Below are 23811 nucleotides of genomic sequence, written 5' to 3'. Positions count from 1 at the left end.
CCCCATACTGTTCTCATGGTAGTGAATAAGTCTCATGAATCTGATGGTTTTATAAAAAGGGAGTTCCCCTGCACACGCTCTCAGGCCTGCCACCATGTAAGACGTGCTTTTGCTTCTTTTTTGCCTTCTGCCATGATTGTGAGGCCTCTCCAGCCATGTGAAAGCGTGAGTCCATTAAATCTTTCCTTTATAAATTATCCAGTCTTAGGTATGTCATTATTAAAAGTGTGAGAACAGACTAATACAGAAAATTGGTACTGGGAGTGGGGCGCCGCTATAAACATACCCAAAAATGTGAAGCAACTTTGGAAATAAACAGGCAGAAGTTGGAACAGTGTGGAAGGCTCAGAAGATAACAGGAAAATGTGGGAAAAGTCTGGAACTTCCTAGAGACTTGTTGAATGGTTTTGACCAAAATGCTGACAGTGATATGGACGATAACTTCCAAGTTGAGGTGGTCTCAAATGGAGATAAGGAACTTATTGGGAACTGGAACAAAGGTGACTCTTGCTATGTTTTAGCAAAGAGACTGGTGGCGTTTTGCCCCTGCCCTAGAGATCTGTGGCACTTTAAACTTGAGAGAGATGATTTAGGGTATCTGGCAGAATAAATTTCTGAGCAACAAAGCTTCAAGAGGAAGCAGAACATAAAAGTTTGAAAAATTTGCAGTCTGATGATGCAGTAGAAAATAAAACCCCATTTTCTGGGGAGAAATTCAAGCCTGATGCAGAAATTTGCATCAGTAACAAGGAGCCAAATGCTAATTGCCATGACAATGGAAAAAATGTCTCCAAGGCATGGCAGAGACCTTCGAAGCAGCTCCTCCCATCACAGCCCTAGGAGGGAAAAATAGTTTCCTGGACCAGGGCCAGGGCCCCCTCTTCCTGTGTGCAGCCTCTGGACTTGGTGCCCTGCATCCTAGCCACTCCTGCTGTGGCTAAAGGGGCCGAGGTACAGTTCGAAAAATGGTTTCAGAGGGTGAAAGTCCTAAGCCTTGGCAGTTTCCACATGGTGTTGAGCCTGCAGGTGCACACAAGTCAAGAACTGAGGTTTGGGAACCTCTGCCTAGATTTCAGAGGACGTATGGAAATTATTTGCCTGGATGTTCAGGCAGAGGTGTCCTGCAGGGGCGGAGTCCTCATGGAGAACCTCTGCTAGGGCAGTGCAGAAGGGAAATGTGGGGTGGGAACCTACACACAGAGTCCCCACTGAGGCACTGCCTAGGGGAGCTGTGAGAAGGCCACTGTTCTCCAGACCCCAGAATGGTAGATCCACTGACATCTTGCACTGTGCGCCTCAAAAAGCCACAGACACTCAATGCCAGTCTGTGACAGGAACCAGGGGGGTGACTATACGCTGCAAAGTCACACAGGTGGAGCTCCCCAAGGCCATGGGAACCCACCTTTTGCATCAGCACAACCTGGATGTGAGACATGGAGTCAAAGGAGGTCATTTTGGAGCTTTAAGATTTGACTGCCAGCTGGGCACGGTGGCTCACACCTGTAATCCCAGCACTTTGGAAGGCTGAGGTGGATGGATCATGAGGTCAGGAGTTGAAGACCAGCCTGGCCAAGATGGTGAAACCCCATCTCTACCAAAACAAAAAAAAAAAAAAAAAATTAGCTGGATGTGGTGGTGGACACCTGTAATCTCAGCTACTGGGGAGGCTGAGGTGGAGTTTGCAGTGAGCTGAGATCGTGCCACTGCACACTAGCCTGGGTGACAGAGCAAGACTCTGCCTCAAAAAAAAAATAAAAATAAAAATAAAGATTTGACTGCCCCGCTGGATTTCAGACTTGCATGGGGCCCGTATCCCCTTCGTTTTGGCCAGTTTCTCCCACTAGAATGGGTATTTACCCATTGCGGGTACCTCCATTGTATCTAGGAAGTAACTAACTTGCTTTTGATTTTACAGGCTCATAGGTGAAGGGACTCACCTTGTCTCAGAGATGAGATTTTGGACTGAGGACTTTTGAGTAAATGCTGAAATAAGACTTTGGGGGACTGCTGGGAAGGTATGATTGGTTTTGATATGTGAGGACATGGGATTTGGGAGGGGTCAGGGTGGAATGATATGATTTGGCTATGTCCCCACCTAAATCTCATCTTGAATTGCAGCTTCCACAATTCCCATGTGTTGTGGGAAGGGTCTGGTGGGAAGCAATTGAATCGTGGGGGTGGGTCTTTCTCGTGATAGTGAATAAGTCTTGCATAAGATCCTATGGGTTTTTTTTTTTTGAGATGGAGTCTCCCTCTGTAGCCCAGGCTGGAGTGCAGTGGCGCAATCTCGGCTCGCTGCAACCTCCGCCCCTCTAGGTGTAAGCAATTCTCTGCCTCAGGCTCCAGAGTAGCTGGGATTACAGGCGCATGCCACCACGCCCGGCTAATTTTTTTGTATTCTTAGTAGAGATGGGGTTTCACCATCTTGGTCAGGCTGGTCTTGAACTCCTGACCTCGTGATCCACCCGCCTCAGCCTCCCAAAGTGCTGGGATTACAGGCATAAGCCACCGCACCCGGCCGATCTGATGGTTTTATAAAAGGGGAGTTCCCCAGCACGCTCTCATGCCTGCCACCATGTAAGAAGACGGGACTTTGCTTCTCCTTTGCCTTCCATCATGATGTGAGGCCTCCCTAGCCATGTGGAACTGTGGGTCCACTAAATCTCTTTCCTTTATAAATTACCCAGTGTCAGGTATGTCTTTATTAGCAGTATGAATACAAACTAATACGTATGTTAAGTGAAATAAGCCAGTCACAAAGGACAAATATGGTATGAGGTACCTAGAATATTCAAATCCACTGAGAAAGACATAGGAAAGTGGTTACCAAGGGCTGGGAAAGGAGGGAAATGGGGAGTTGCTTAATGGTTGAGGAATAACAAACCAGTATCACAACTACATGTAACTGATTGTCACATTACAAATTAACAGAAATCAACCTACTCTTCTTGTGACCTCAGAAAGAAATGTCTTATTATAAAAATGCATGCTAATTACCACACTATCAAGGAGCCACATATTAATATATGCTAAATTGAACATGATAAAGGTTATTATTTAGCAAGAAGGACTTTTACTAGTCAGAATGTGTAATCTTGAATAGAGTTGACTATATTCAGCACAAAAATGCAGACTGGAAGACTAAACTAGTACTGGAAAAATGTACAAGAGTTAACTATTTACATAAAAGTCTGTACCCAGTACATGACTCAGTTAAAAAATAAAAGAGATGTAATGTGACAGAAATCCTGAGTCATCAATAACATCACCTCCCTTAGTCACTTCCTCTAACATTTACTACTTCATGAACTTGAAACCAAACCCTATCTACATTATACCAATGAGTGCTCCCCAGCAAATCCTATTTATAACAGCATGGAACAGGAGTAAGTTCTACATCTCCCTTTTTTTTTTTTTTTTTTTTTTGAGACAGAGTCTGGCTCTGTCGCCCAGGCTGGAGTGCGGTGGCCTGATCTCAGCTCACTGCAAGCTCCGCCTCCCGGGTTCACGCCATTCTCCTGCCTCCGCCTCCCAAGTAGCTGGGACTACAGGCGCCCGCCTTGTCGCCCGGCTAGTTTTTTGTATTCTTTAGTAGAGACGGGGTTTCACGGTATTAGCCAGGGTGGTCTCGATCTCCTGACCTTGTGATCCGCCCATCTCGGCCTCCCAAAGTGCTAGGATTACAGGCTTGGGGCGCCCGGCCTACATCTCCCTTTAGATAGCAAACAGAATAGTGTAACAGCAGACAGCAATAAGAAAAATATATTTCCCTCCAAGTTAGCCTACCAGCTGAGTGCGGTAGTTCATGCCTGTAATCCTAGCACTTTGGGAGGCTGAGGAGGGTGGATCACCTGAGGTCAGGAGTTCGAGACTAGCCTGACCAAGATGGAGAAACCCTGTCTCTACTAAAAATACAAAATTAGCCGGGTGTGGCGGAACATGCCTGTAATCCCAGCTACTCAGGAGACTGAGGCAGGAGAATCGCTTGAACTCGGGAGGCAGGGGTTGTGGTGAGCCAAGATTGCACCATTGCACTCTAGCATGGGCAACAAGAGTGAAGCTCTGCCTCAAAAAAAAAAAAAAAAGTTAGCGTACCAATGTCTGTATTTACATTGGGTTTACTTTAAATGGTATTAAAAACAACATCCATATTTAAAAAACAAAACAAAATAAAAACTACAAAGCAAGCAAACTCTCACAGATATACAATGTTGAGGTGGAAAAAAATTCTGTCTGCAGAAGATGTCATCAAAATAGCCAACTAGAGATCCCCAAGGCTTGTCTCCTACACAGACCTAAATAAATAAATAAAACTCAAAAAAAAAAATGGCCGGATGCAGTGGCTCATGCCTGTAATCCCAGCACTATGGGAGGCTGAGGTGGGTGGATCACCTGAGGTCAGGAGTTTGAGACCAGTCTGGCCAACATGGTGAAACCCCATCTCTACTAAAAATGCAAAAATTAGCCAGGCGTGGTGGTGGGTGCCTGTAGTCCCAGTTACTCTAGAGGCTGAGGCAGAAGAATCACTTGTACTTGGGAGGCAGAAGTTGCAGAGAGCTAAGACTGCGTCACTGCAGACTCCAGCCTAGGCGACAAGAGTGAGACTCTGCCTCAAAAAAAAAAAAAAAAAAAAAAAAAACCCTAAAAAAAACCACAACAGATCCCAAAGAAAACGAAATCTATAAAATGTCTGGAATTCAAAATAATGATCTTAAGGAAACTCACTGAGATACACGAGAATACAGATAAACAATTCAACAAAATCCAAAAAACAATTCACAACCTTAATTGGAAATTCAACAAGAGATAATATAAGAAACAACCAAACAGAAATCTTGGAACTGAAGAACTCAAAGAATAAAATAAAAACTACAATTGAGAGCTTCAACAATAGAATAGAACAAGCAGAAGAGTTTCTTTTTTTGTTGTTGTTGAGAAGGAGTCTCGCTCTGTCACCAGGCTGGAGTCCAGTGGTGTGATCTCAGCTCACTGCAACCTCCACCTCCTGGGTTCAAGCAATTCTCCCACCTCAGCCTCCTGAGTAGCTGGGACTACAGGCATACCCCCACAACCAGCTAATTTTTTTATATTAGTAGAGACGGGGTTTCACCATGTTGGCCAGGATGGTCTCCATCTCTTGACCTCATGATCCACCCACCTCGGCCTCCCAAAGTGCTGGGATTACAGGCATGAGGCAGTGGGCCTGGCCAAGCAGAAGAATTGCTAAATTTGAAGACAGCTGTTTTGAAATAATCCAGTTAAGCAAACAAAAAAAGAATAAAAAGCCGGGTGTAGTGGCTCATGCCTGTAATCCCAGCACTTTGGGAGGCCAAGGCGGGGGCTGATCACCTGAGGTCAGGAGTTCAAGACAAGCCTGGCCAATGTGGTGAAACCCCATCTCTACTAAACATACAAAACGTAGCCGGGTGTGGGCACCTGTAATTCCAGCTACTTGGAAGGCTGAGGCAGGAGAATCACTTGAACCCAGGAAGCAGAGGTTGTAGTGAGCCGAGATTGTGTTAATGTACTCCAGCCTGGCAACAGAAACAAAACTCCATCTCAAAAATAAATAAATAAATAAATAATAAAATTAAATAAATAAATAAAGAAAGAAAGTCTACACCTATGGAATGTGATTAAGCAAACAAATATTCAAATAATGGCAGTTTGAAATCAAAAAGAGATGGGAAAATGCATAGAAAACCTATTTTGTGAATTAATAGCTAGAAACTACTCAAGTCTTGAAAGAAATGTGGACATCCAGATCCAGGACACTGAAAGGGTCTCAAATAGACTCAACCAAAAAAGGTCCTCTCCAAAGCACAATACAGTCAAACTGTTAAAAGTCAAAGACAGAATTCTAAAAAAGCAAGTGTCAAGTCACATAGGAATGAATCCCTATTAGGCCGTGTGCAGTGGCTCACGCTTGCAATCCCAGCACTTCGGGAGGCCGAGGTGGGCGGATCACAAGGTCAGGAAATCGAGACCATCCTGGCTAACATGGTGAAACCGTGGCTCTATTAAAAAATACAAAAAATTAGCCAGGCGTGGTGGCAGGCGCCTGTAGTCCCAGCTACTCGGGAGGCTGAGGCAGGAGAATCACTTGAACCCGGCAGGCGGAGTTTGCAGTGAGCCGAGATCGCGCCACTGCACTCCAGCCTGGGCAACGGAGCAAGACTCCGTCTCTTTTAAAAAAAGAAAAGGAAGGAATCCCTATTAGACAAACAGCAGATTTCTCAGAAGAAAATTTCCTGAGCCAGGAAGCTATTCTTAAGAAATGAAGGTGAGGGCCGGGCTCAGTGGCTCATCACGCCTGTAATCCCAGCACTTTGGGAGGCCGAGGCAGGCGAATCACAAGGTCAGGAGATTGAGACCATACTGGCTAACACGGTAAAACCCCCTCTCTACTAAAAAAATACAAAAAAAAATTAGCTGGGCGTAGTGGTAAGCACCTGTAGTCCCAGCTACTGGGGAGGCTGAGGCAGGAGAATGGCATGAACCCAGGGGACAGAGCTTCCAGTGAGCTGAGATCGCGCCACTGCACTCCATCCCGGGTGACTGAGAGAGGCTCCGTTTCAAGAAAAAAGAAGTAGAAATGAAGGTCAAATAGTCTTTTGTAGACAAGCAAATTTTGAGAGAATTATTCACTAGACTGGCCTTACAAGAAATGGTCTAGGAAGTCCTACATCTGGAAGCGAAAGGATAATAACTACCATCATGAAAACACAAGTAAGGATAAAACTCACTGGTAGCAAATTAAAAACTGAGGCCTGGGCTAGGCGTGGTGGCTCACACCTGTAATCCCAGCACTTTGGGAGGCTGAGGTGGGTGGATCACAAGGTCAGGAGATCAAGACCATCCTGGCCAACGCGGTGAAATCCTCGTTTCTACTAAAAATAAAAAAAAATGGCTGGGCGCAGAGGTTCACACCTGTAATCCCAACACTTTGAGAGGCTGAGGCAGGTGGATCACCTGAGGTCAGGAGTTCGAGATCAGATTGGCCAACATGGTGAAACCCTCTCTCTCCTAAAAATACAAAAATTAGCCAGGCATAGTGGCGCATGCCTGTAATCTCACCCACTAAAGGGGCTGAGCCAGGAGGATCGCTTGAATCTGGGAGGCGGAGCTTGCAGTGAGCCAAGATTGTGCCACTGCACTCCAGCCTGGGCAACAAAGTAAGACTCCGTCTCAATTTAAAAAAAAAAAAAAAAAAATTTGCCAGGTGTGGTGGCAGGCACCTGTAATCCCAGCTACTCAGGAGGCTGAAGCAGGAGAATCGCTTGAACTAGAGATAGTGGAGGTTGTTATGAGCCATGATCACACCACTGCACCACTCCAACCTGGGCAACAGAGTAAGACTCCATGTCCAAAAAAAAAAGGAAAAATGTAAAAGATAATAATAAAAGGAAATCATTCAAACACACAATAAGGAAGATGAAGTACAGAACACGTAAATATGAAATCTTTCTTTTTTTTTTTTTTTTTTTTTGAGACGGAGTCTCGCTCTGTCGCCCAGGCTGGAGTGCAGTGGCACCATCTCAGCTCACTGCAAGCTCCGCCTCCCGGGTTTTTGTATTTTTTTTTTTAGTAGAGACGGGGTTTCACCGGATTAGCCAGGATGGTCTCGATCTCCTGACCTCGTGATCCGCCCATCTCGGCCTCCCAAAGTGCTGGGATTACAAGCTTGAGCCACCGCGCCCGGCCGAAATCTTTCAAATTAAAACTGAAAAGTAAAAATCACAATTGATTACAACTATATAAAACTGTATATACTGATAAAGATTAGAAAACAAAAAAGAAGAACAGCTCCTCTGTGAGCGTGATGAGATTATAAATATTTGGTATCGCATGATGTTTTATGAGCTTTTAGTCATTTTGATATAATTTTGTTTTTATTGTTTTGTTTTGTTTTTTGTTTTTTGTTTTTTAATTTTTTTTTGAGACGGAGTCTCGCTCAGTTGCCCAGGCTGGAGTGCAGTGGCGCAATCCCGGCTCACTGCAAGCTCCACCTCCCGGGTTCACGCCATTCTCCTGCCTCAGCCTCCCAAGTAGCTGGGACTACAAGCGCTCGCCGCCACGCCCGGCTAATTTTTTTGCATTTTTAGTAGAGACGAGGTTTCACCGTGTTAGCCAGGATGGTCTCGATCTCCTGACCTTGTGATCTGCCCGTTTTGGCCTCCCAAAGTGCTGGGATTACAGGCTTGAGCTGCCGCGCCCAGCCTATAATTTTGTTTAGATAGCCACCTATGTCAGGGCATTAAAATACAATTCAATTTTCAAAAGTAGAACACACCAACTAGTTATATTGAATTATCTACACTAGCTCTCTTAGGACACCATCTGTAATCCCTACTACTGAATTCCAACATTTCTGAATTCTTACTTCTACCCACTCTTAAGCTAGAATGGCAGCAAACAATAGCTACCTCCATTGCTGCAGTAGAAATTTATGGATAAGAAGATTTAAGAAGGCCAGATGTAATAGCTCACCCCTGTAATCCCAGCACTTTGGAAGGCCGAGGCAGAAGGATCACTTGAGCCCACGAGTTTGAGACTAGCCTGGGCAACACTGCAAGACCCTGTCTTTACAAAAAATTTTAAAATTAGCTGGAGCCGGGCGCGGTGGCTCAAGCCTGCAATCCCAGCACTTTGGGAGGCTGAGACGGGCGGATCACGAGGTCAGGAGATCGAGACCATCCTGGCTAACACGGTGAAACCCCGTCTCTACTAAAAAATACAAAAAAACTAGCCGGGCAAGGTGGCGGCGCCTGTAGTCCCAGCTACCCGGGAGGCTGAGGCAGGAGAATGGCATGAACCCGGTAGGCGGAGCTTGCAGTGAGCTGAGATCCGGCCACAGCACTCCAGCCCGGGTGACAGAGCGAGACTCCGTCTCAAAAAAAAAAAAAAAATTAGCTGGGCATGGTGGTGCGCACCACCATACCCAGCTAATTTATTTTTATTTTTTGTAGAGGCAGGGTTTCGCCATGTAGGCTGGTTTTGAACTCGTGGGTTTAAGTGATGGGCCTGCCTCAGCCTCCTAAAGTGTTGGGACTACAGGTGTGAGCCATGACACCAAACCTGATGTTATATTCTAATGAAGAAGACTAATTCAGGTTTCAGTAAATGTTTTTTTGTTTGTTTTTTGAGATGCAGTCTTGCTCTGTCACCCAGGCTGGAGTGCAGTAGCACGATCTTGGCTCACTGCAACCTCCACCTCCCAGGTTCACGCCATTCTCCTGCCTCAGCCTCCCAAGTAGCTGGGACTACAGGTGCCCGCCACCATGCCCAGCTAATTTTGTATCTTTTAGTAGAGACAGGGTTTCTCCATGTGGGTCAAGTTGGTCTCGAATTCCCAACCTCAGGTGATCCAGCTGCCTTGGCCTCCCAAAGTGCTGGGATCACAGGTGTGAGCCACCACGCCAGGCACATAATTATGCAGTTTGTCATAGTAAGTGTGAAATCTCTAAGGACAGATGGATTTCTACTTATTTACAAGTACATAGTACATTTTTACTTGTACTAATGCCAATCATTTAAAATAGCAAGGTCTCAAAAAGCATTAAAAGTAATTGCTTCTGAGGGGAAAGATTCAGCCCTTTGACTGTCAGCCACTTCAAGAACCTCTGGGACAGAGGTTCAACCTTTATCCTTCACCTAGAGAAATTTTATTATAAAAAGAAAAGTTCACAACACTAGCTTAAAGTTTTTTTAAAAGTACCATTTAAAAACTGAAATGTTGCCGGGTGCGGTGGCTCAAGCCTGTAATCCCAGCACTTTGGGAGGCCGAGACGGGCGGATCACGAGGTCAGGAGATCAAGACCATCCTGGCTAAAATGGTGAAACCCCGTCTCTACTAAAAAATACAAAAAACTAGCCGGGCGAGGTGGCGGGCGCCTGTAGTCCCAGCTTACTCGGGAGGCTGAGGCAGGAGAATGGGTAAACCTGGGAGGCGGAGCTTGCAGTGAGCTGAGATCCGGCCACTACACTCCAGCCTGGGCGACAGAGCGAGACTCTGCCTCAAAAAAAAAAAAAACTGAAATGTTGGCCAGGCACAGTGGCTCACACCTGTAATCCCAGCACTTTGGGAGGCTGAGGCAGGTGGATCACGAGGTTGGGAGTTCAAGATCGGCCTGGCCAAGATGGCGAAACCCTGTCTCTACTAAAAATACAAAAATTAGCTGGGCGCAGTGGCAGGCGCCTGTAATCCCAGCTACTGAGGAGACTGAGGCAGGAGAATTGCTTGAACCCAGGAGGCAGAAGTTGCAGTGAGCCAAGAACGTGCCACTGCACTCTAGCCTGGGTCACAAAATGAAATGTACAGCATTATCTCCAGAGAAGTTAAGAAAAAAGAAATGGGGCTGGGTGCAGAGGCTCATGCCTGTAATCCTAGCACTTTGGGAGGCCAAAGCAGGCAGACTGCCCGAGCTCAGGAGTTCAAGACTAGCCAGAGCAACACGGTGAAGACCCGTCTCTACTAAAAAAATACAAAAAAAGGCCGGGTGTGGTGGCTCAAGCCTGTAATCCCAGCACTTTGGGAGGCCAAGATGGGCGGATTACGAGGTCAGAAGATCGAGACCAGCCTGGCTAACACGGTGAAACCCCGTCTCTACTAAAAAATACAAAAAACTACCTGGGCGAGGTGGCGGGCGCCTGTAGTCCCAGCTACACCGGAGGCTGAGGCAGGAGAATGGCGTAAACCTGGGAGGCGGAGCTTGCAGTGAGCTGAGATCCTGCCACTGCACTCCAGACTGGGCGACTGAGCAAGACTCCGTCTCAAAAAACAAAAACCAAAAAAAAGGCACAAAAAAATACAAAAAAAAAAAAAATTAGCTGGGCATGGTGGCATGCATCTGTAGTCCCAGCTACTTGGGAGGCTGAGGCAGGAGAATTGCTTGAACCTGGGAGGTGGAGGTTGCAGTGAGCTGAGATCGTGCCATTGCACTCTCACCTGACGAGAGCGAGACTCTGCCTCAAACAAAGAAGAGCAAACAAATAAGAAAAAAGAAATGGAATAATAAAAAACAATGCAAAAGTTGAAATAGTTGAATTTAATGAGATGTAGACTGGGTGTGGTGGCTCACACCTGTAATCCCAGCACTTTGGGAGGCCAAGGTGGGTGGATCACTTGAGGTCCGGAGTTCAAGACCAGCCTGGCCAACGTGGCGAATCCCCATCTCTACCAAAAACACAAAAATTAGCCAGGTATGGTGGCACGGGCCACCATATAGTTCCAGCTACTCAGAGGCTGAGGCAGGAGAATCAACTGAGCCCAGAAGGTGGAGGTTGCAGTGAGCCGAGATCATATTGTTACACTCCAGCCTGGGCAGAAGAGCAAGGCTCTGCCTCAATCAATCAATCAATCAATCAGTGTAGAAATAAGTCAATCTGATCAATTTATAAAAATACATTCCAAAAATAAGTTCCTCAACTGGTACAATGGATTGTCTTTAGTCAGTTTATTAAAAAATCAATTACTGTTTCTTCGAACATTCTTGAAAATGCGTAACTGCAATTTCTTTGGGAAAAAACATCCAGAAATAAACCATTGTTAAACAGTATTTTCCATCCCACAACTAGTGGATCTTCACTTAACAGTTCCTTTAAAATGTTTGTATAGGCCAGGCACCATGGCTCGTGCCTGGACTCCCAGCACGTTGGGAGGCCAAGGTGGGGGGGGGGGATCACCTGAGAACAAGAGTTTGAGACCAGCGTGGCCAACATGGTGAAATCCCGTCTCCACTAAAAGTACAAAAATTAGCTGGGTGTAGTGGCGCGTGCCAGTAGTCCCAGCTACTCGAGAGGCTGAGACTCGAGAAACGCTTGAACCCAGGAGGTGGAGGATGCAGTAAGCCAAGATGGGACCACTACACTCCAGGCTGGGTGACATAGCAAGACTCTTGTCTCAAAAAACATAAAATAAAAATAAATAAATGTTTGTATAAACGAAGATATCTAAGGGATTTTAATTTTCATATAAAGCTGTAGTGTAGTATCATTATCATCATGTGCACCTCTTCTCAGAACTAGATTGGAAATCCACGTTGTTGTTGTTGCTTGTCATCATTTCAGGTTTGTTTCTTGGGTTTTTTTTTTTGTTTGTTTCGTTTTGTTTCCTGAGGGAATCACTCTGTAGCCCAGGCTGGAGTGCAGTGGCGCGATGTCGGCTCACTGCAAGCTGCACCTCCTGGGTTCAAGCTATTCTCCTGCCTTGGCCTCCCAAGTAGCTGGAACTACAGGTGCCCGCCACCACGCCCAGCTAATATTTTGTATTTTTAGTAGAGACGGGGTGTCACCATGTTAGCCAGGATGGTCTCAATCTCCCGACCTAGTGATCCGCCTGCCTCAGCCTCCCAAAGTGCTGGGATTACAGGCGTGAGCCACCACGCCCGGCCAGTTTGTTTGTTTTTTGAGACAAAGTCTTGCTCTGTCACCCAGGATGGAGTGCAATGGCACTATCTTGGCTCAATGCAACCTGTGCCTCCCAGGTTCAAGCAATTCTCCCACCTCAGCCTCCAGAGTAGCTGAGACTACAGGCATCTGCAGTGTACCTGGCTAATTTTTGTACTTTTAGTAGAGACGGGGTTTCACCATATGGGTCAGGCTGGTCTTGAACTTCTGACCTCATGATCCACCCACCTCGGCCTCCCAAAGTCCTGCAATTACAGGTGTGAGCTACCACGCCGGGCCTTTTTTTTTTTGAGATGGAGTCTTGCTCTGTCGTCCAGGTTGGAGTGCAGTGGGGTGATCTCGGCTCACTGCAACCTCCATCTCCTGGGTTCAAGCAATTCTCTGCCTCAGCCTCCCAAGTAGCTGGGCACCTGCCACCATGCCCGACTAATTTTTTTGTATTTTTAGTACAGATGGGGTTTCACCATCTTGGCCAGGCTGGTCTTGAGCTCCTGACCTTGTGATTGACATGCCTCAGCCTCCCAAAGTGCTGGGATTACAGGCGTGAGCCACTGCACCTGACCCAATTAATGTTCTTTATACAAGCATTATAGTTATCTTTATTATAAATTAAGAATAGTAAATCTTTTTTTTTTTTTTTGGTGATGGAGTCTTGCTCTGTTGCCCAGAGCTGGAGTGCAGTGGTGGAATCTCGGCTCACTGCAACCTCTGCCTCCCGGGTTCAAGCAATGCTCCTGCCTCAGCCTCTCAAGTAGCTGGGATTACAGGCACATCCCACCACAACCGGCTAATTTTTGTATTTTTTAGCAGAGACAGGGTTTCACCATGTTGGCCAGAATGGTCTCAAACTCTGACCTCAGGTGATCCACCCGCCTTGGCCTCTCTCAAAGTGCTAGGATTATAGGCGTGTGCCACCCCGCCCAGCCAGGAATATTAAATCTTAAATCCAAGAAAAACCTGTGGTAATTACAGACCTCTATGAAAACCACCATTACCAATACAAATATGGAATGTACTAAAGGCTTTTATGTATGTGTATGTGTCTGTAACACACACATATATTCAGGTATTCTTTTTTTTTTTTGAGATGGAGTCTTGCTCTGTCGCCCGTGCAGTGGCGCGATCTCGCCTGGCTGCAAGCTCCACCTCCCGGGTTCACGCCATTCTCCTGCCTCAGCCTCCTGAGTAGCTGGCACTACAGGCGCCCGCCACCACGCCCAGCTAATTTTTGTATTTTAGTAGACACGGGTTTCACCGTGTTAGCCAGGATGGTCTCGATCTCCTGACCTCGTGATCCGCCCGTCTCGGCCTCCCAAAGTGCTAGGATTACAGGCGTGAGCCACCGCGCCCAGCCTTAGGTATTCTTTCACATTTGCCGGTTGTTGAAAATTAAAAAACAGAATATACATATAGATAAAAAATGGAATTAAAATTTGCTATCTGGTGAAAAGTTTATTTAGCGGCTTAAACAGAGACGAAAAAAGGGTGAATTGAATGATAAAGAAATGTCAGCCGGGCCTGGTAGCCAAGGCTGGTGGATCACCTGAGGTCAGGAGTTTGAGACCAGCCTGGCTAACACAGTGAAACCCCGTCACTACTAAAAATACAAAAATTAGCCGGGCGTGATGGCACACACCTGTAATCCCAGCTACTCCGGAGGCTGAGGCAGGATAATTGCTTGAACCAGGAGTCGGAGGTTGCAGTGAGCCAAGATCACCACTGTACTTCAGCCTGGCAACAGAACGAGACTCCACCTCAAAAAATTAAAATAAAAAAAGAAATGTCAACCAGGCACGGTGGCTCACGCCTGTAATCCTAGCATTTTGGGAGGCTGAGGTGGGTGGATCACGAGGTCAGAAGATCACGACCATCTTGGCTAACACGGTGAAACCCCATCTCTACCAAATACAAAAAAAAAAGTTAGCAAGGCATGGTGGCATGCGCCTATACTCCCAGCTATTCAGAAGGCTGAGACAGAAGAATCGCTTGAACCCAGGAGGCGGAGGTTGCAGTGAGCTGAGATCGTGTCACTGCACTCCAGCCTGGGCAACAGAGCAAGACTCCGTCTCAAAAAAGGAAAAAAGAAATGTCATAGAAGGTTTCACAGATAGACAAATGGAGATAAACTAGGAAAATGATAGTGAGATATGGAGGAATAGACAGGATCATGTACATGTTCTATGAACAGTATGGCCAACATGGCAAAACCTCATCTCTACTAAAAATACAAAAATTAGCTGGGTGTGGTGGTGCACACCTGTAATCCTAGCTACTCGGGAGCTGAGGCAGAATCGCCTGAACAAGGAAGGTGGAGGTCGCAGTGAGCCAAGATCATGCCACTGCACTCCAGCCTTAGAGAAAGAGTGAGACTCCGTCTTAAAAATACTTTTTTTTTTTTGCTCCTGGAAATGGAAAGAATGCACAACAGTTATTCTTTTTGTTTGTTTGTTTTTTGAGACAGAGTCTCACTCTACTGCCCAGGCTGGAGTGCAGTGGTGTGATCTTGGTTCACTGCAACTTCTGCCTCCCGGGTTCAAGTGATTCTCCTGCCTCAGCCTCCTGAGAAGCTGGGACTACAGGCGCATGCCATCATGCCCAACTAATTTTTGTATTATTAGTAGAGGCAGAGTTTCACCATGTTGGCCAGGCTGGTCTCAAACTCCTGACTTCGTGATCTGCCCACACTGGCCTCCCAAAGCGCTGGAACAACAGGCGTGAGCCACCGCGCCCAGCCATAACAGGTTATTCTTACAGGCTTATTAGTACTATTTGATAACCATACATATAAATTAGACACATACACTTTTATATATAAAGTTCTGGTTACAATTTACTACAACCACCATAAGCCAAAGATAATACCTTGGGGTGAGGAAAGATATTGCTCTTGCAGCTTCTGTTGAGAGAGGAGTCCCAAGTAGCTGAGAACAACATACTTCGTTTCATAGTGAAATCCCAGAGGCACAGTAGAAGAGGACGCCATTGAATTGGCTGGTGAGGCTCCAAAAAGGTCTACTTACGGATGTGTAAAACCTAAGAACAGAAAAGTAATGTTTTCAGTATAAAGTTTATTACATGCTACTTTAAGTTGTTTCACACCAAAATGTCTTGTGCAACTCTTGGAGTGTTCCTTTTTTTTTTTTTTTTTTGAGGTGGAGTCTCGCTTTTGTTGCTCAGGCTGGAGTGCAGTGGCGCAATCTCAGCTCACTGCAACCTCTGCCTCCCAGGTTCAAGCCATTGCACTTCAGCCTGGCGACAGAGCAAGACTCTGTCTCAAAAAAAAGTATTGCACATACAATTACATGCAGTATATAATACTTGACAATATTAGATGACTTACTGGTTTATGTATTTACTACACTTATTGTTAGAGTGTACTCCTACTTATTATTTAAAAAAAAAAAAGTGAACTGTAAAAGTCTCAGGGCAGGTGGTCCTCCAGGAGGGATTCCAGAAGAAGGCATTGTTACTGGAAATGTCAACTCCATGGGTGTTACTGCCCCTGAAGGCTGTCCAGTGGGACAAGGTGTGGAGGTGGAAGACAGTGATATTAATAATTCTGACTCTGTGTAGGCCTAGGCTAATGAGTCTGTTTGTATCTTAGTTTTTAGGAAAACAGTTTAAAAGGAAAAGAAAAAAAAAAAAGAAAATTTAAAAAAAAAACAAACTTATAAAATAAGGACATAGGCAATGCACGGTGGCTCACACATGTAATCCCAGAACTTTAGAAGGCTGAGGTGGGAATTCAGGACCCCACTGCTTGAGGTCAGGAGTTCAGGACCAGCCTGGGCAATATATCAAGACTCCATCTCTACAAAAAAATTAAAACATTAGCTGGGCATGGTAGGGCCTGCCCATGGTCCCAGCTACTCAGGAAGCTGAGGCAGGAGGATTGCTTGAGCCAAGGAGGTCAAGACTGCAGTGAGTTATAATTGCACCACTGCACACCAGCCTGGGAAACAGTGCAAGACCCTGTCTTAAAAAAAGAGAAGACAGAGGCCGGGCACAGTGGCTCACACCTGTAATCCCAGCACTTTGGGAGGCTGAGGCGGGCGGATCACAAGGTCGGGAGATTGAGACCACCCTGGCTAACACGGTGAAACCTTGTCTCTACTAAAAATACAAAACATTAGCTGGGCATGGCAGTGGGCGCCTGTAATCCCAGTTACTCGGGAGGCTAAGGCAGGAGAACAGCATGAACCCAGGAGGCGGAGCTTGCAGTGAGCCAAGATCACAACACTGCACTCCAGCCTGGGCGAAAGAGCGAGACTCCATCTCAAAAAAAAGAGAGAGAAGACACAAATCTAGGTGTGCTGGTTCATATCTGTAATCCCAGCACTTTGGGAGGCAGAGGCAGGTAGATTGCTTGAAACCAGCCTGACAACATAGTAAAACCTTGTCCCTACACAAATTTTTAAAATTAGCCAGGTATCTGGTGCACACCTATAATCCCAGTTACTCAGAAGCTGAGATGGGATGATTGCTTGAGCCCAGGAGGTAGAGGCTGCAGTGAGTCATGATCACACCACTGCACTCCAGCCTAGGTAACAGAGCAACACCCTGTCTCAATAACTAAAACGAAAAGAAACAGAAGATAAAGCTTTTCGGGACCTTTTTTTGTGTGTGTTCATTCAACACACATTTTTTAAGCTGCAAGGTACTCTATAGGCATCAGACATGAACACAAATATGACAAATCACCAGACCTCAGGAGTTTTCAAACAGAAGTAAACAAAAATACATGTAACAAAAATATAGACTGGAAAAAGAGGCAACGTTGGCAAAACTTAAGATCTGTGATAAGCAAACTAAGATAAATATCCTAGAATGATAAACAATTTTTAAACATACAAGCAGAATTTGAAATATACAAAATAAAAAGGCTATAGATGTAAGTGGCTGGCACAGTGGCTCATGCTTATAATTCCAACACTTTGGAAGGCCAAGGCAGGAGGATCACCTGAGGTCAGGAATTCAACACCAGCCTGGACATCACAGTGAGACCCTGTCTCTACAAAAACTAAAATTAGCCCTGGGTGTGGTGGCATGCACCTGTAGTCCTAGCTACTTGGGAGGCTGATAAGGCAGGAGGATCACTTGAGCCCAGGAGCTTGAGGTTATAGGGAGCTATGATCACATACCAATGTACTCCAGCCTGGGTGACAAAGCAGGACTATGTCTTAAAAAAAAAAAAAAAAAAAATTCATACTGGAGGCGGTAAGGAAGACAGACTGGAGAGTAGAGGCAAGGAGACAAGTTAGGAGAATATGGAAAAACCTCAGCAAGAGATGTAAGAAGGCATGAACTAGCATAGGAACAGAATACTGAAAAGGGGAGGATGGATAGGAAAAAGGCTAGGAATTCAAAGATCTGTTGGTTAACTCAATGAGTGACCGACCCAGGAAGCTGTAAGGTAAGTGGTATTACTCCTATTTCTCAAACCAGATAATATAGAAAGAGCTAGTTTGGGGAAAGATAAGGAAATCACTTTAGGGTATACAGACAGTCCCCAACTTACAACAGTTTGGCTTACAATTTTTTCACTTTATGACGGCAGTGCGAACAGGATATGCATTCAGTAGAAACTGAACTTCAACTATCCATACAACCACTCTGTTTTTTCACTTTCAATACGGTATTCAAGAAATTTGATGGCCGGGCACAGTGGCTCATGTCTGTAACCCCACATGTTGGGAGGCTGAGGCAGGTGGCTTACCTGAGGCCAGGAGTTCAAGATCAGCCTGGCCAACATGACAAAACCCCATCTCTAGTAAAAATACAAAAATTAGCCGGTCGTGGTGGCGTGCGCTTGTAGTCCCAGCTACTTGGGAGGCTGAGACAGGAGAATCGCTTGAACCCAGCAGGAAGAGGCTGAAGTGAGCCGAGATCGCACCACTGCACTCCAGCTTGGGCAATAAGAACAAGACTCTGCCTCAAAAAAAAAAAAAGAAATTTGATAAGATATTCAACACTTTACTATAAAATAGGTTTTATATTTCATGATTTTACACAACTGGAGGCTAATGTGTTTTAAGCACACTTAAATATGCTTAATGTGTGGTTGGGAACAGTGGTTCACATCTGCAATCCTAGCACTTCGGGAGGCCAAAGCAGAGGGATCACTTAAGCTTAGGAGTTTGAGACAAGCCTGGGCAACATGGTGAAATCCCACTTCTACAAAAAATTCAAAAAAAACATTTTTTGCTTAATGTGTTTTAAACATAGGCTAAGTTATATTTGGTAGGTGTATTACATGTATTTTCAACATATATTTTACACTTACGATGGGTTTCTCAGGATGTAACCCCACTGTAAGTTGAGGAGCATCTAAACTGAATTTACAAGTACCTACAAGTCATGCAGATAGTGATACAGAATAAGCAGCTGGATATAAAGGTCTTTAAGAGGCCGGGAGCCGTGGCTCACGCCTGTAATCCCAGCACTTTGGGAGGCCCAGGCAGGTGGATCACAAGGTCAGGAGATCGAGACCATCCTGGCTAGCACAGTGAAGCCCTGTCTCTACTGAAAATAGACGAAATTAGCTGGGCGTGGTGGGGGGAACCTGCAGTCCCAGCTGCTCAGGAGGCTGAGGCAGGAGAATCACTTGAACCCAGGAGGCGGAGCTTGCAGTGAGCTGAGATCGTGCCACTGCACTCTAGCCTGGGTGACAGAGCGAGACTCCATCTCCAAAAAAAAAAAAAAGGAAGAAAGAGGGCTAGCCTGGAGATACAAAATTCTAAGTATTCTGTATAAATATAAGTCAACTGAATTACCTAAGAAGCGTGAACGGCCAGGAGCAGTGGCTCACGCCTTTAATCCCAGCACTTTGGGAGGCCAAGGCAGGCAGATCACGAGGTCAAGAGTTCAAGACCATCCTGGTCAACATGGTGAAGCCCTGTCTCTATTAGCTGGGCATGGTGGCGCATGCCTGTAATCCCAGCTACTCGGGAGACTGAGGCAGGAGAATTGCTTGAACTGGGACCCGGGAGGCAGAGGTTGCAGTGAGTCGAGATTGCGCCACTGTACTCCAGCCTGGGCTACAGAGCAAGACTCTGTCTCAAAAAAAAAAAAAAAGAAGAGTGAATGGACAGTGGGGTGCGGTGGCTCACACCTATAATCCCAACACTTTGGAAAACAGAGACAAGAGGACTGCTTCAGGCCAGGGGTTCAAGACCAGCCTGAAAAAAAAGAAAATTAACTGAGCTGGTGACATGTGCCTATAGTCCCAGTTACTTGGGAGGCCAAGGTGGGAGGATAGCTTGAGCCCAGGAGGCTGAGGCTGCAGTGAGACTGGACTACGCCACTGCACTCCAGCCTGGGTGACAGAGCAAGATCCTGTCTTTTTAAAAAAAAAAAAAAAAAAAAAAAATTTACTGAGCCGTACCTTCTATAGTCTGTAGTCTGAAACTAATAGGTGATTTTCGTTTTCCAAGTCTGAAAGTATATTGAATATTCTTTTACAAACTGTACTTCCCCTGATATTTTGACACACCCCTCCCATTGAAAATCATGGATCTCCATTCACTTTTTTTTTTTTTTTCTTTTTTTGAGACGAAGTCTTGCACTGTCGCCCAGGCTGGAGTGCAGTGGCCGGATCTCAGCTCACTGCAAGCTCCGCCTCCCGGGTTTGCCATTCTCCTGCCTCAGCCCCCGGAGTAGCTGGGACTACAGGCGGCCGCCACCTCGCCCGGCTAGTTTTTTGTATTTTTAGTAGAGACGGGGTTTCACCATGTTAGCCAGGATGGTCTCGATCTCCTGACCTCGTGATCCGCCCGTCTCAGCCTCCCAAAGTGCTGGGATTACAGGCTTGAGCCACCGCGCCCGGCCGGCTCAGTAAATTTTCAATCTTGTTTGCAGCAGTGATTCTCAGTGCTGGGACAAGAAGGAAAAGAACATGCCTCCCACCGCCAATGCCACCAGAATAGAAGCCAGGGAAAATTTTTTTTTTTTGAGACAGAGTCTTGCTCTGTCACCCAGATTGGAGTGCAGTGGTGCGATCTTGGCTCACAGCAACCTCTGCCTCCCGGGTTCAGGCCATTCTCCTGCCTCCACCTCCGGAGCAGCTGGGACTACAGGCGACCGTCACCACGCCCGGATGATTTTTTTTTTTTTTTAGTAGAGACGGGGTTTCACTATGTTAGCCAGGATGGTCTCGATCTCCTGACCTCGTGATCCACCCGCCTAGGCCTCCCAAAGTGCTGGGATTACAGGCGTGAGCCACCATGCCCAGCCTGGGAAATTTTTATTTACCTTATTTTAATAAAGGAGACATGGGTTACAAAATGTGTTCAGAAATACTGGTATAATCTTAAAAAGAACACAATAGAATTCACTAACATTTAAGGGGTAGTCAAAAGATGAGAAGCTGGAAGAGCAACCCTTTCAGTCCAGATTGAAACAGAAAGGTAGAAAGAAAACCAGGAAAGACTGATCACAGAAGTCAGGGAGGCACTTCAATAAGAAGGCAGTGAACAACTGTGTCAAACGTAGTAACATGTCAAGAAGAATGAAAATAAGAAGAGTCAGCCAGGCAGAGTGGCTCATGCCTGTAATCCCAGCACTTTGGGAGGCTGAGGCAGGCAGATCACCTGAGGTCAGGAGTTCAAAACCAGCCTGGCCAACATGGTGAAACCCCATCTCTACAAAAATACAAAAATTAGCTGGGCATGATGGCAGGTGCCTGTAATCCCAGCTACTCAGGAGGCTGAGGCAGGAGAATTGCTCAGAGCAGGGAGGCGGAGGTTGCAGTGGGCCAAGATCATGCCATTGCACTCCAGCTTGGATGACACAGCAAAGCTTCATCTCAAAAAAAAACAACAGAAAAAAAAACAAAAAAGAAAGAAAGAAAAAAAGGGGGGAAGAACATATAAAATTAATAACATTAATAACAATCTAAGCTTTTAGAAGTCTCTTTGGCAGCCAGGCACGATGGCTCACGCCTGTAATCCCAGCACTCTGGGAGGCTGAGGTGGGTGGATCACCTGAGGTCAGGAGTTCAAGACCAACCTGGCCAACATGGTGAAACCCGGTCTCTACTAAAAACACAAAAATTACAGATCCCCGCACCATGCCGTCGGAGAAGACCTTCAAGCAGCGCCGCACCTTCGAACAAAGAGTAGAAGATGTCCGACTTATTCGAGAGCAGCATCCAACCAAAATTCCGGTGATAATAGAACGATACAAGGGTGAGAAGCAGCTTCCTGTCCTGGATAAAACAAAGTTCCTTGTACCTGACCATGTCAACATGAGTGAGCTCATCAAGATAATTAGAAGGCGCTTACAGCTCAATGCTAATCAAGCCTTCTTCCTGTTGGTGAACGGCCACAGCATGGTCAGCGTCTCCACGCCAATCTCAGAGGTGTACGAGAGTGAGAAGGATGAAGACGGATTCCTGTACATGGTCTATGCCTCCCAGGAGACGTTCGGGATGAAATTGTCAGTGTAAAACTAGAAAAATGCATCTATTCTAGAATTTTTTAAACCCTTACCAAGGAAAACAAAGGGATGTTACCAACTGAGATGGATCAGTTCATCTAATCACAGATCATCCAACAGTAGTGTTCCCACCTAGGAGTGTTAGGAAGTTGTGTTTGTGTTTCAGGCAGAAAACTGAGCTCCAAGTGAGCACGTTCAGCTTTGGAAACTATATTATTTAATGTAGGCTAGCTTGTTTTCAGATTTTAAAAATTTAAAAATAAAATACTTTGCATTCTAAGTTGCCAATAAAAAAAAAAAAAAAAAAAAAAAAATTAGCCGGGTGTGGTGGCGGGTGCCTGTAATCCCAGCTACTCAGGAGGTTAAGGCAAGAGAATCACTTGAACCTGGGAGGCAGAGGTTGCAGTGGGCCGAGATCGTGCCACTGCCCTATAGCCTGGGTGACAGACCAAGACTCCGTCTCAAAAAAAAAAAAGTCTCTTTAGCAACAACACTCTTTTGCTAGAAAATAAAAAATGAAAGTCTCAGTATTTCTTTGGTGACAGGAATAAGAAAGTATTTGTTTTTGAATAAATGCTTTAAAGAATGGGCCAGGCGTGGTGGCTCACACCTGTAATCCCAGCACTTTGGGAGGCCGAGGCAGGCGGATCACCTGAGGTCAGGAGTTTGAGACAAGCCTGGGCAATCTGGTGAAACCCCATCCCTACTAAAATACAAAAATTAGCTAAGCGTGGTTGCGTGTGCCTATAATACCAGCCACTCCGGAGGTTGTGGCAAGAGAATTGCTTGAGTCTGGGAGATGGAAGTTGCAGTGAGCCAAAATCACGCCATTGCACTCCAGCCTGTGTGACAGAGCTAGACACTAGACTCCATCTCCCCCGCCGCCAAAAAAAATTGATGAGCCGAGAATAGGTTCATGCCCATAATCCCAATACTGTGGGAGGCTGAGGCAGGGAGCTAGCTTGACCTCAGGAGATTGAGGCTGCAGTGAGCCTGTGATAATGCCACTGCACTCCGGCCTGAGTGTCAGGGTAACACCCTGTCTCTAATTAAAAGAAAAAAAAATTGATGTTCTCTGATTTGTTGTATTCAAATTTCTTGTATTTACCAAGAATCCATATCCCTGAAGTAGATTACCAACCCAAAAGCCAGAGACAAACTACAAATCACCAAGTTTCCAAATTTGATTTTTAGCATAATGTTCTCCAAATTTTCTTATAAAACCTGATTGTCTAATTATAAATGTAATCTTAATCATGAATTTCATTATCTTCCATCTTTAACTCTAGTATATATGTTAAAGTCCATATATCTATATATTTGAAGGATTATATTTATTCATTTAAATCTAGTATAGAGTTTTCAGACTTTAAATGCATATTTGTCAGCCGGGCGCAGTGGCTCAAGCCTGTAATCCCAGCACTTTGGGAGGCGGAGACGGGCGGATCACGAGGTCAGGAGATCGAGACCATCCTGGCTAAGGCGGTGAAACCCCGTCTCTACTAAAAATTTCAAAAAACTAGCCAGGCGAGGTGGCAGGCACCTGTAGTCCCAGCTACTCGGGAGGCTGAGGCAGGAGAATGGCGTAAACCCGGGAGATGGAGCTTGCAGTGAGCTGAGATCCGGCCACTGCACTCCAGCCTGGGCGAGAGAAAAAGACTATGTCTATCCAAAAAAAAAAAAAAAAAAAATGCATATTTGTCATTCTAGTTATAAACATACCAGACCTACAGTATAAAATATCCATTCAATTTTTTTTTTAATTTAAAAAAAATTTTTTTTTTTTGAGATGGAGTCTCGCTCTGTTGCCCAGGCTGGAGTGCAGTGGAGCGATCTCAGCTCACTGCAAGCTCCACCTCCCAGGTTCATGCTATTCTCCTGCCTCAGTCTCCCAAGTAGCTGGGACTATAGGCGCCCGCCACCATGCCTGGCTGATTTTTTTTTTTTTTTTGTATTTTTAGTAGAGAC

General features: G+C 45.6%; 3 protein-coding genes across 13 annotated transcripts in view; 2 read left to right on the top strand and 1 right to left on the bottom strand.

Annotated features, from left to right (window-relative positions):
• Positions 1–23811, top strand: part of MICAL3 (microtubule associated monooxygenase, calponin and LIM domain containing 3) — a 1031057-nt gene that overhangs the window by 254070 nt on the left and 753176 nt on the right. The gene's annotated exons all lie outside the window — the stretch shown is intronic.
• BCL2L13 (BCL2 like 13) overlaps positions 1–23811 on the bottom strand; it is a 101284-nt gene that overhangs the window by 66135 nt on the left and 11338 nt on the right. For 8 of the 11 annotated variants that reach the window (XR_003306713.2, XM_026447120.2, XM_026447124.2 and 5 more), the window contains exon 2: positions 15271–15441. The exons of 2 other annotated variants lie outside the window; for them this stretch is intronic. Coding sequence is in view for 4 of the 9 variants with exons in the window: in XM_026447120.2 (XP_026302905.1) it covers positions 15271–15391 (121 nt within the window). In the remaining 5 variants the exon portion in view is untranslated. Of the gene's footprint in view, positions 1–15270; positions 15442–18124; positions 18182–23811 lie in introns of those variants that run through there. One more of the 11 variants, XM_026447122.2, reaches the window with a different exon arrangement.
• On the top strand, positions 21468–22136 carry LOC113219740 (microtubule-associated proteins 1A/1B light chain 3B). The gene has a single exon (XM_026447132.1). The coding sequence runs from the start codon at positions 21476–21478 to the stop codon at positions 21851–21853; it is 378 nt and encodes a 125-aa protein (XP_026302917.1). The 5' UTR covers positions 21468–21475; the 3' UTR covers positions 21854–22136.

The sequence above is a fragment of the Piliocolobus tephrosceles genome, chromosome 19 (assembly GCF_002776525.5).
Source record: "Piliocolobus tephrosceles isolate RC106 chromosome 19, ASM277652v3, whole genome shotgun sequence".
In the NCBI taxonomy this organism is placed as follows: Eukaryota; Metazoa; Chordata; class Mammalia; order Primates; family Cercopithecidae; genus Piliocolobus; species Piliocolobus tephrosceles.
Note: the sequence above shows the minus strand (reverse complement) of the source record. Positions and strands in the feature narration are given on the sequence as shown.

What these genes read in the sequence shown, in the direction of transcription:
- LOC113219740 (XM_026447132.1), top strand. Translation starts at nt 21,476, where the DNA reads ATGCCGTCGGAGAAGACCTTCAAGCAGCGCCGCACCTTCGAACAAAGA.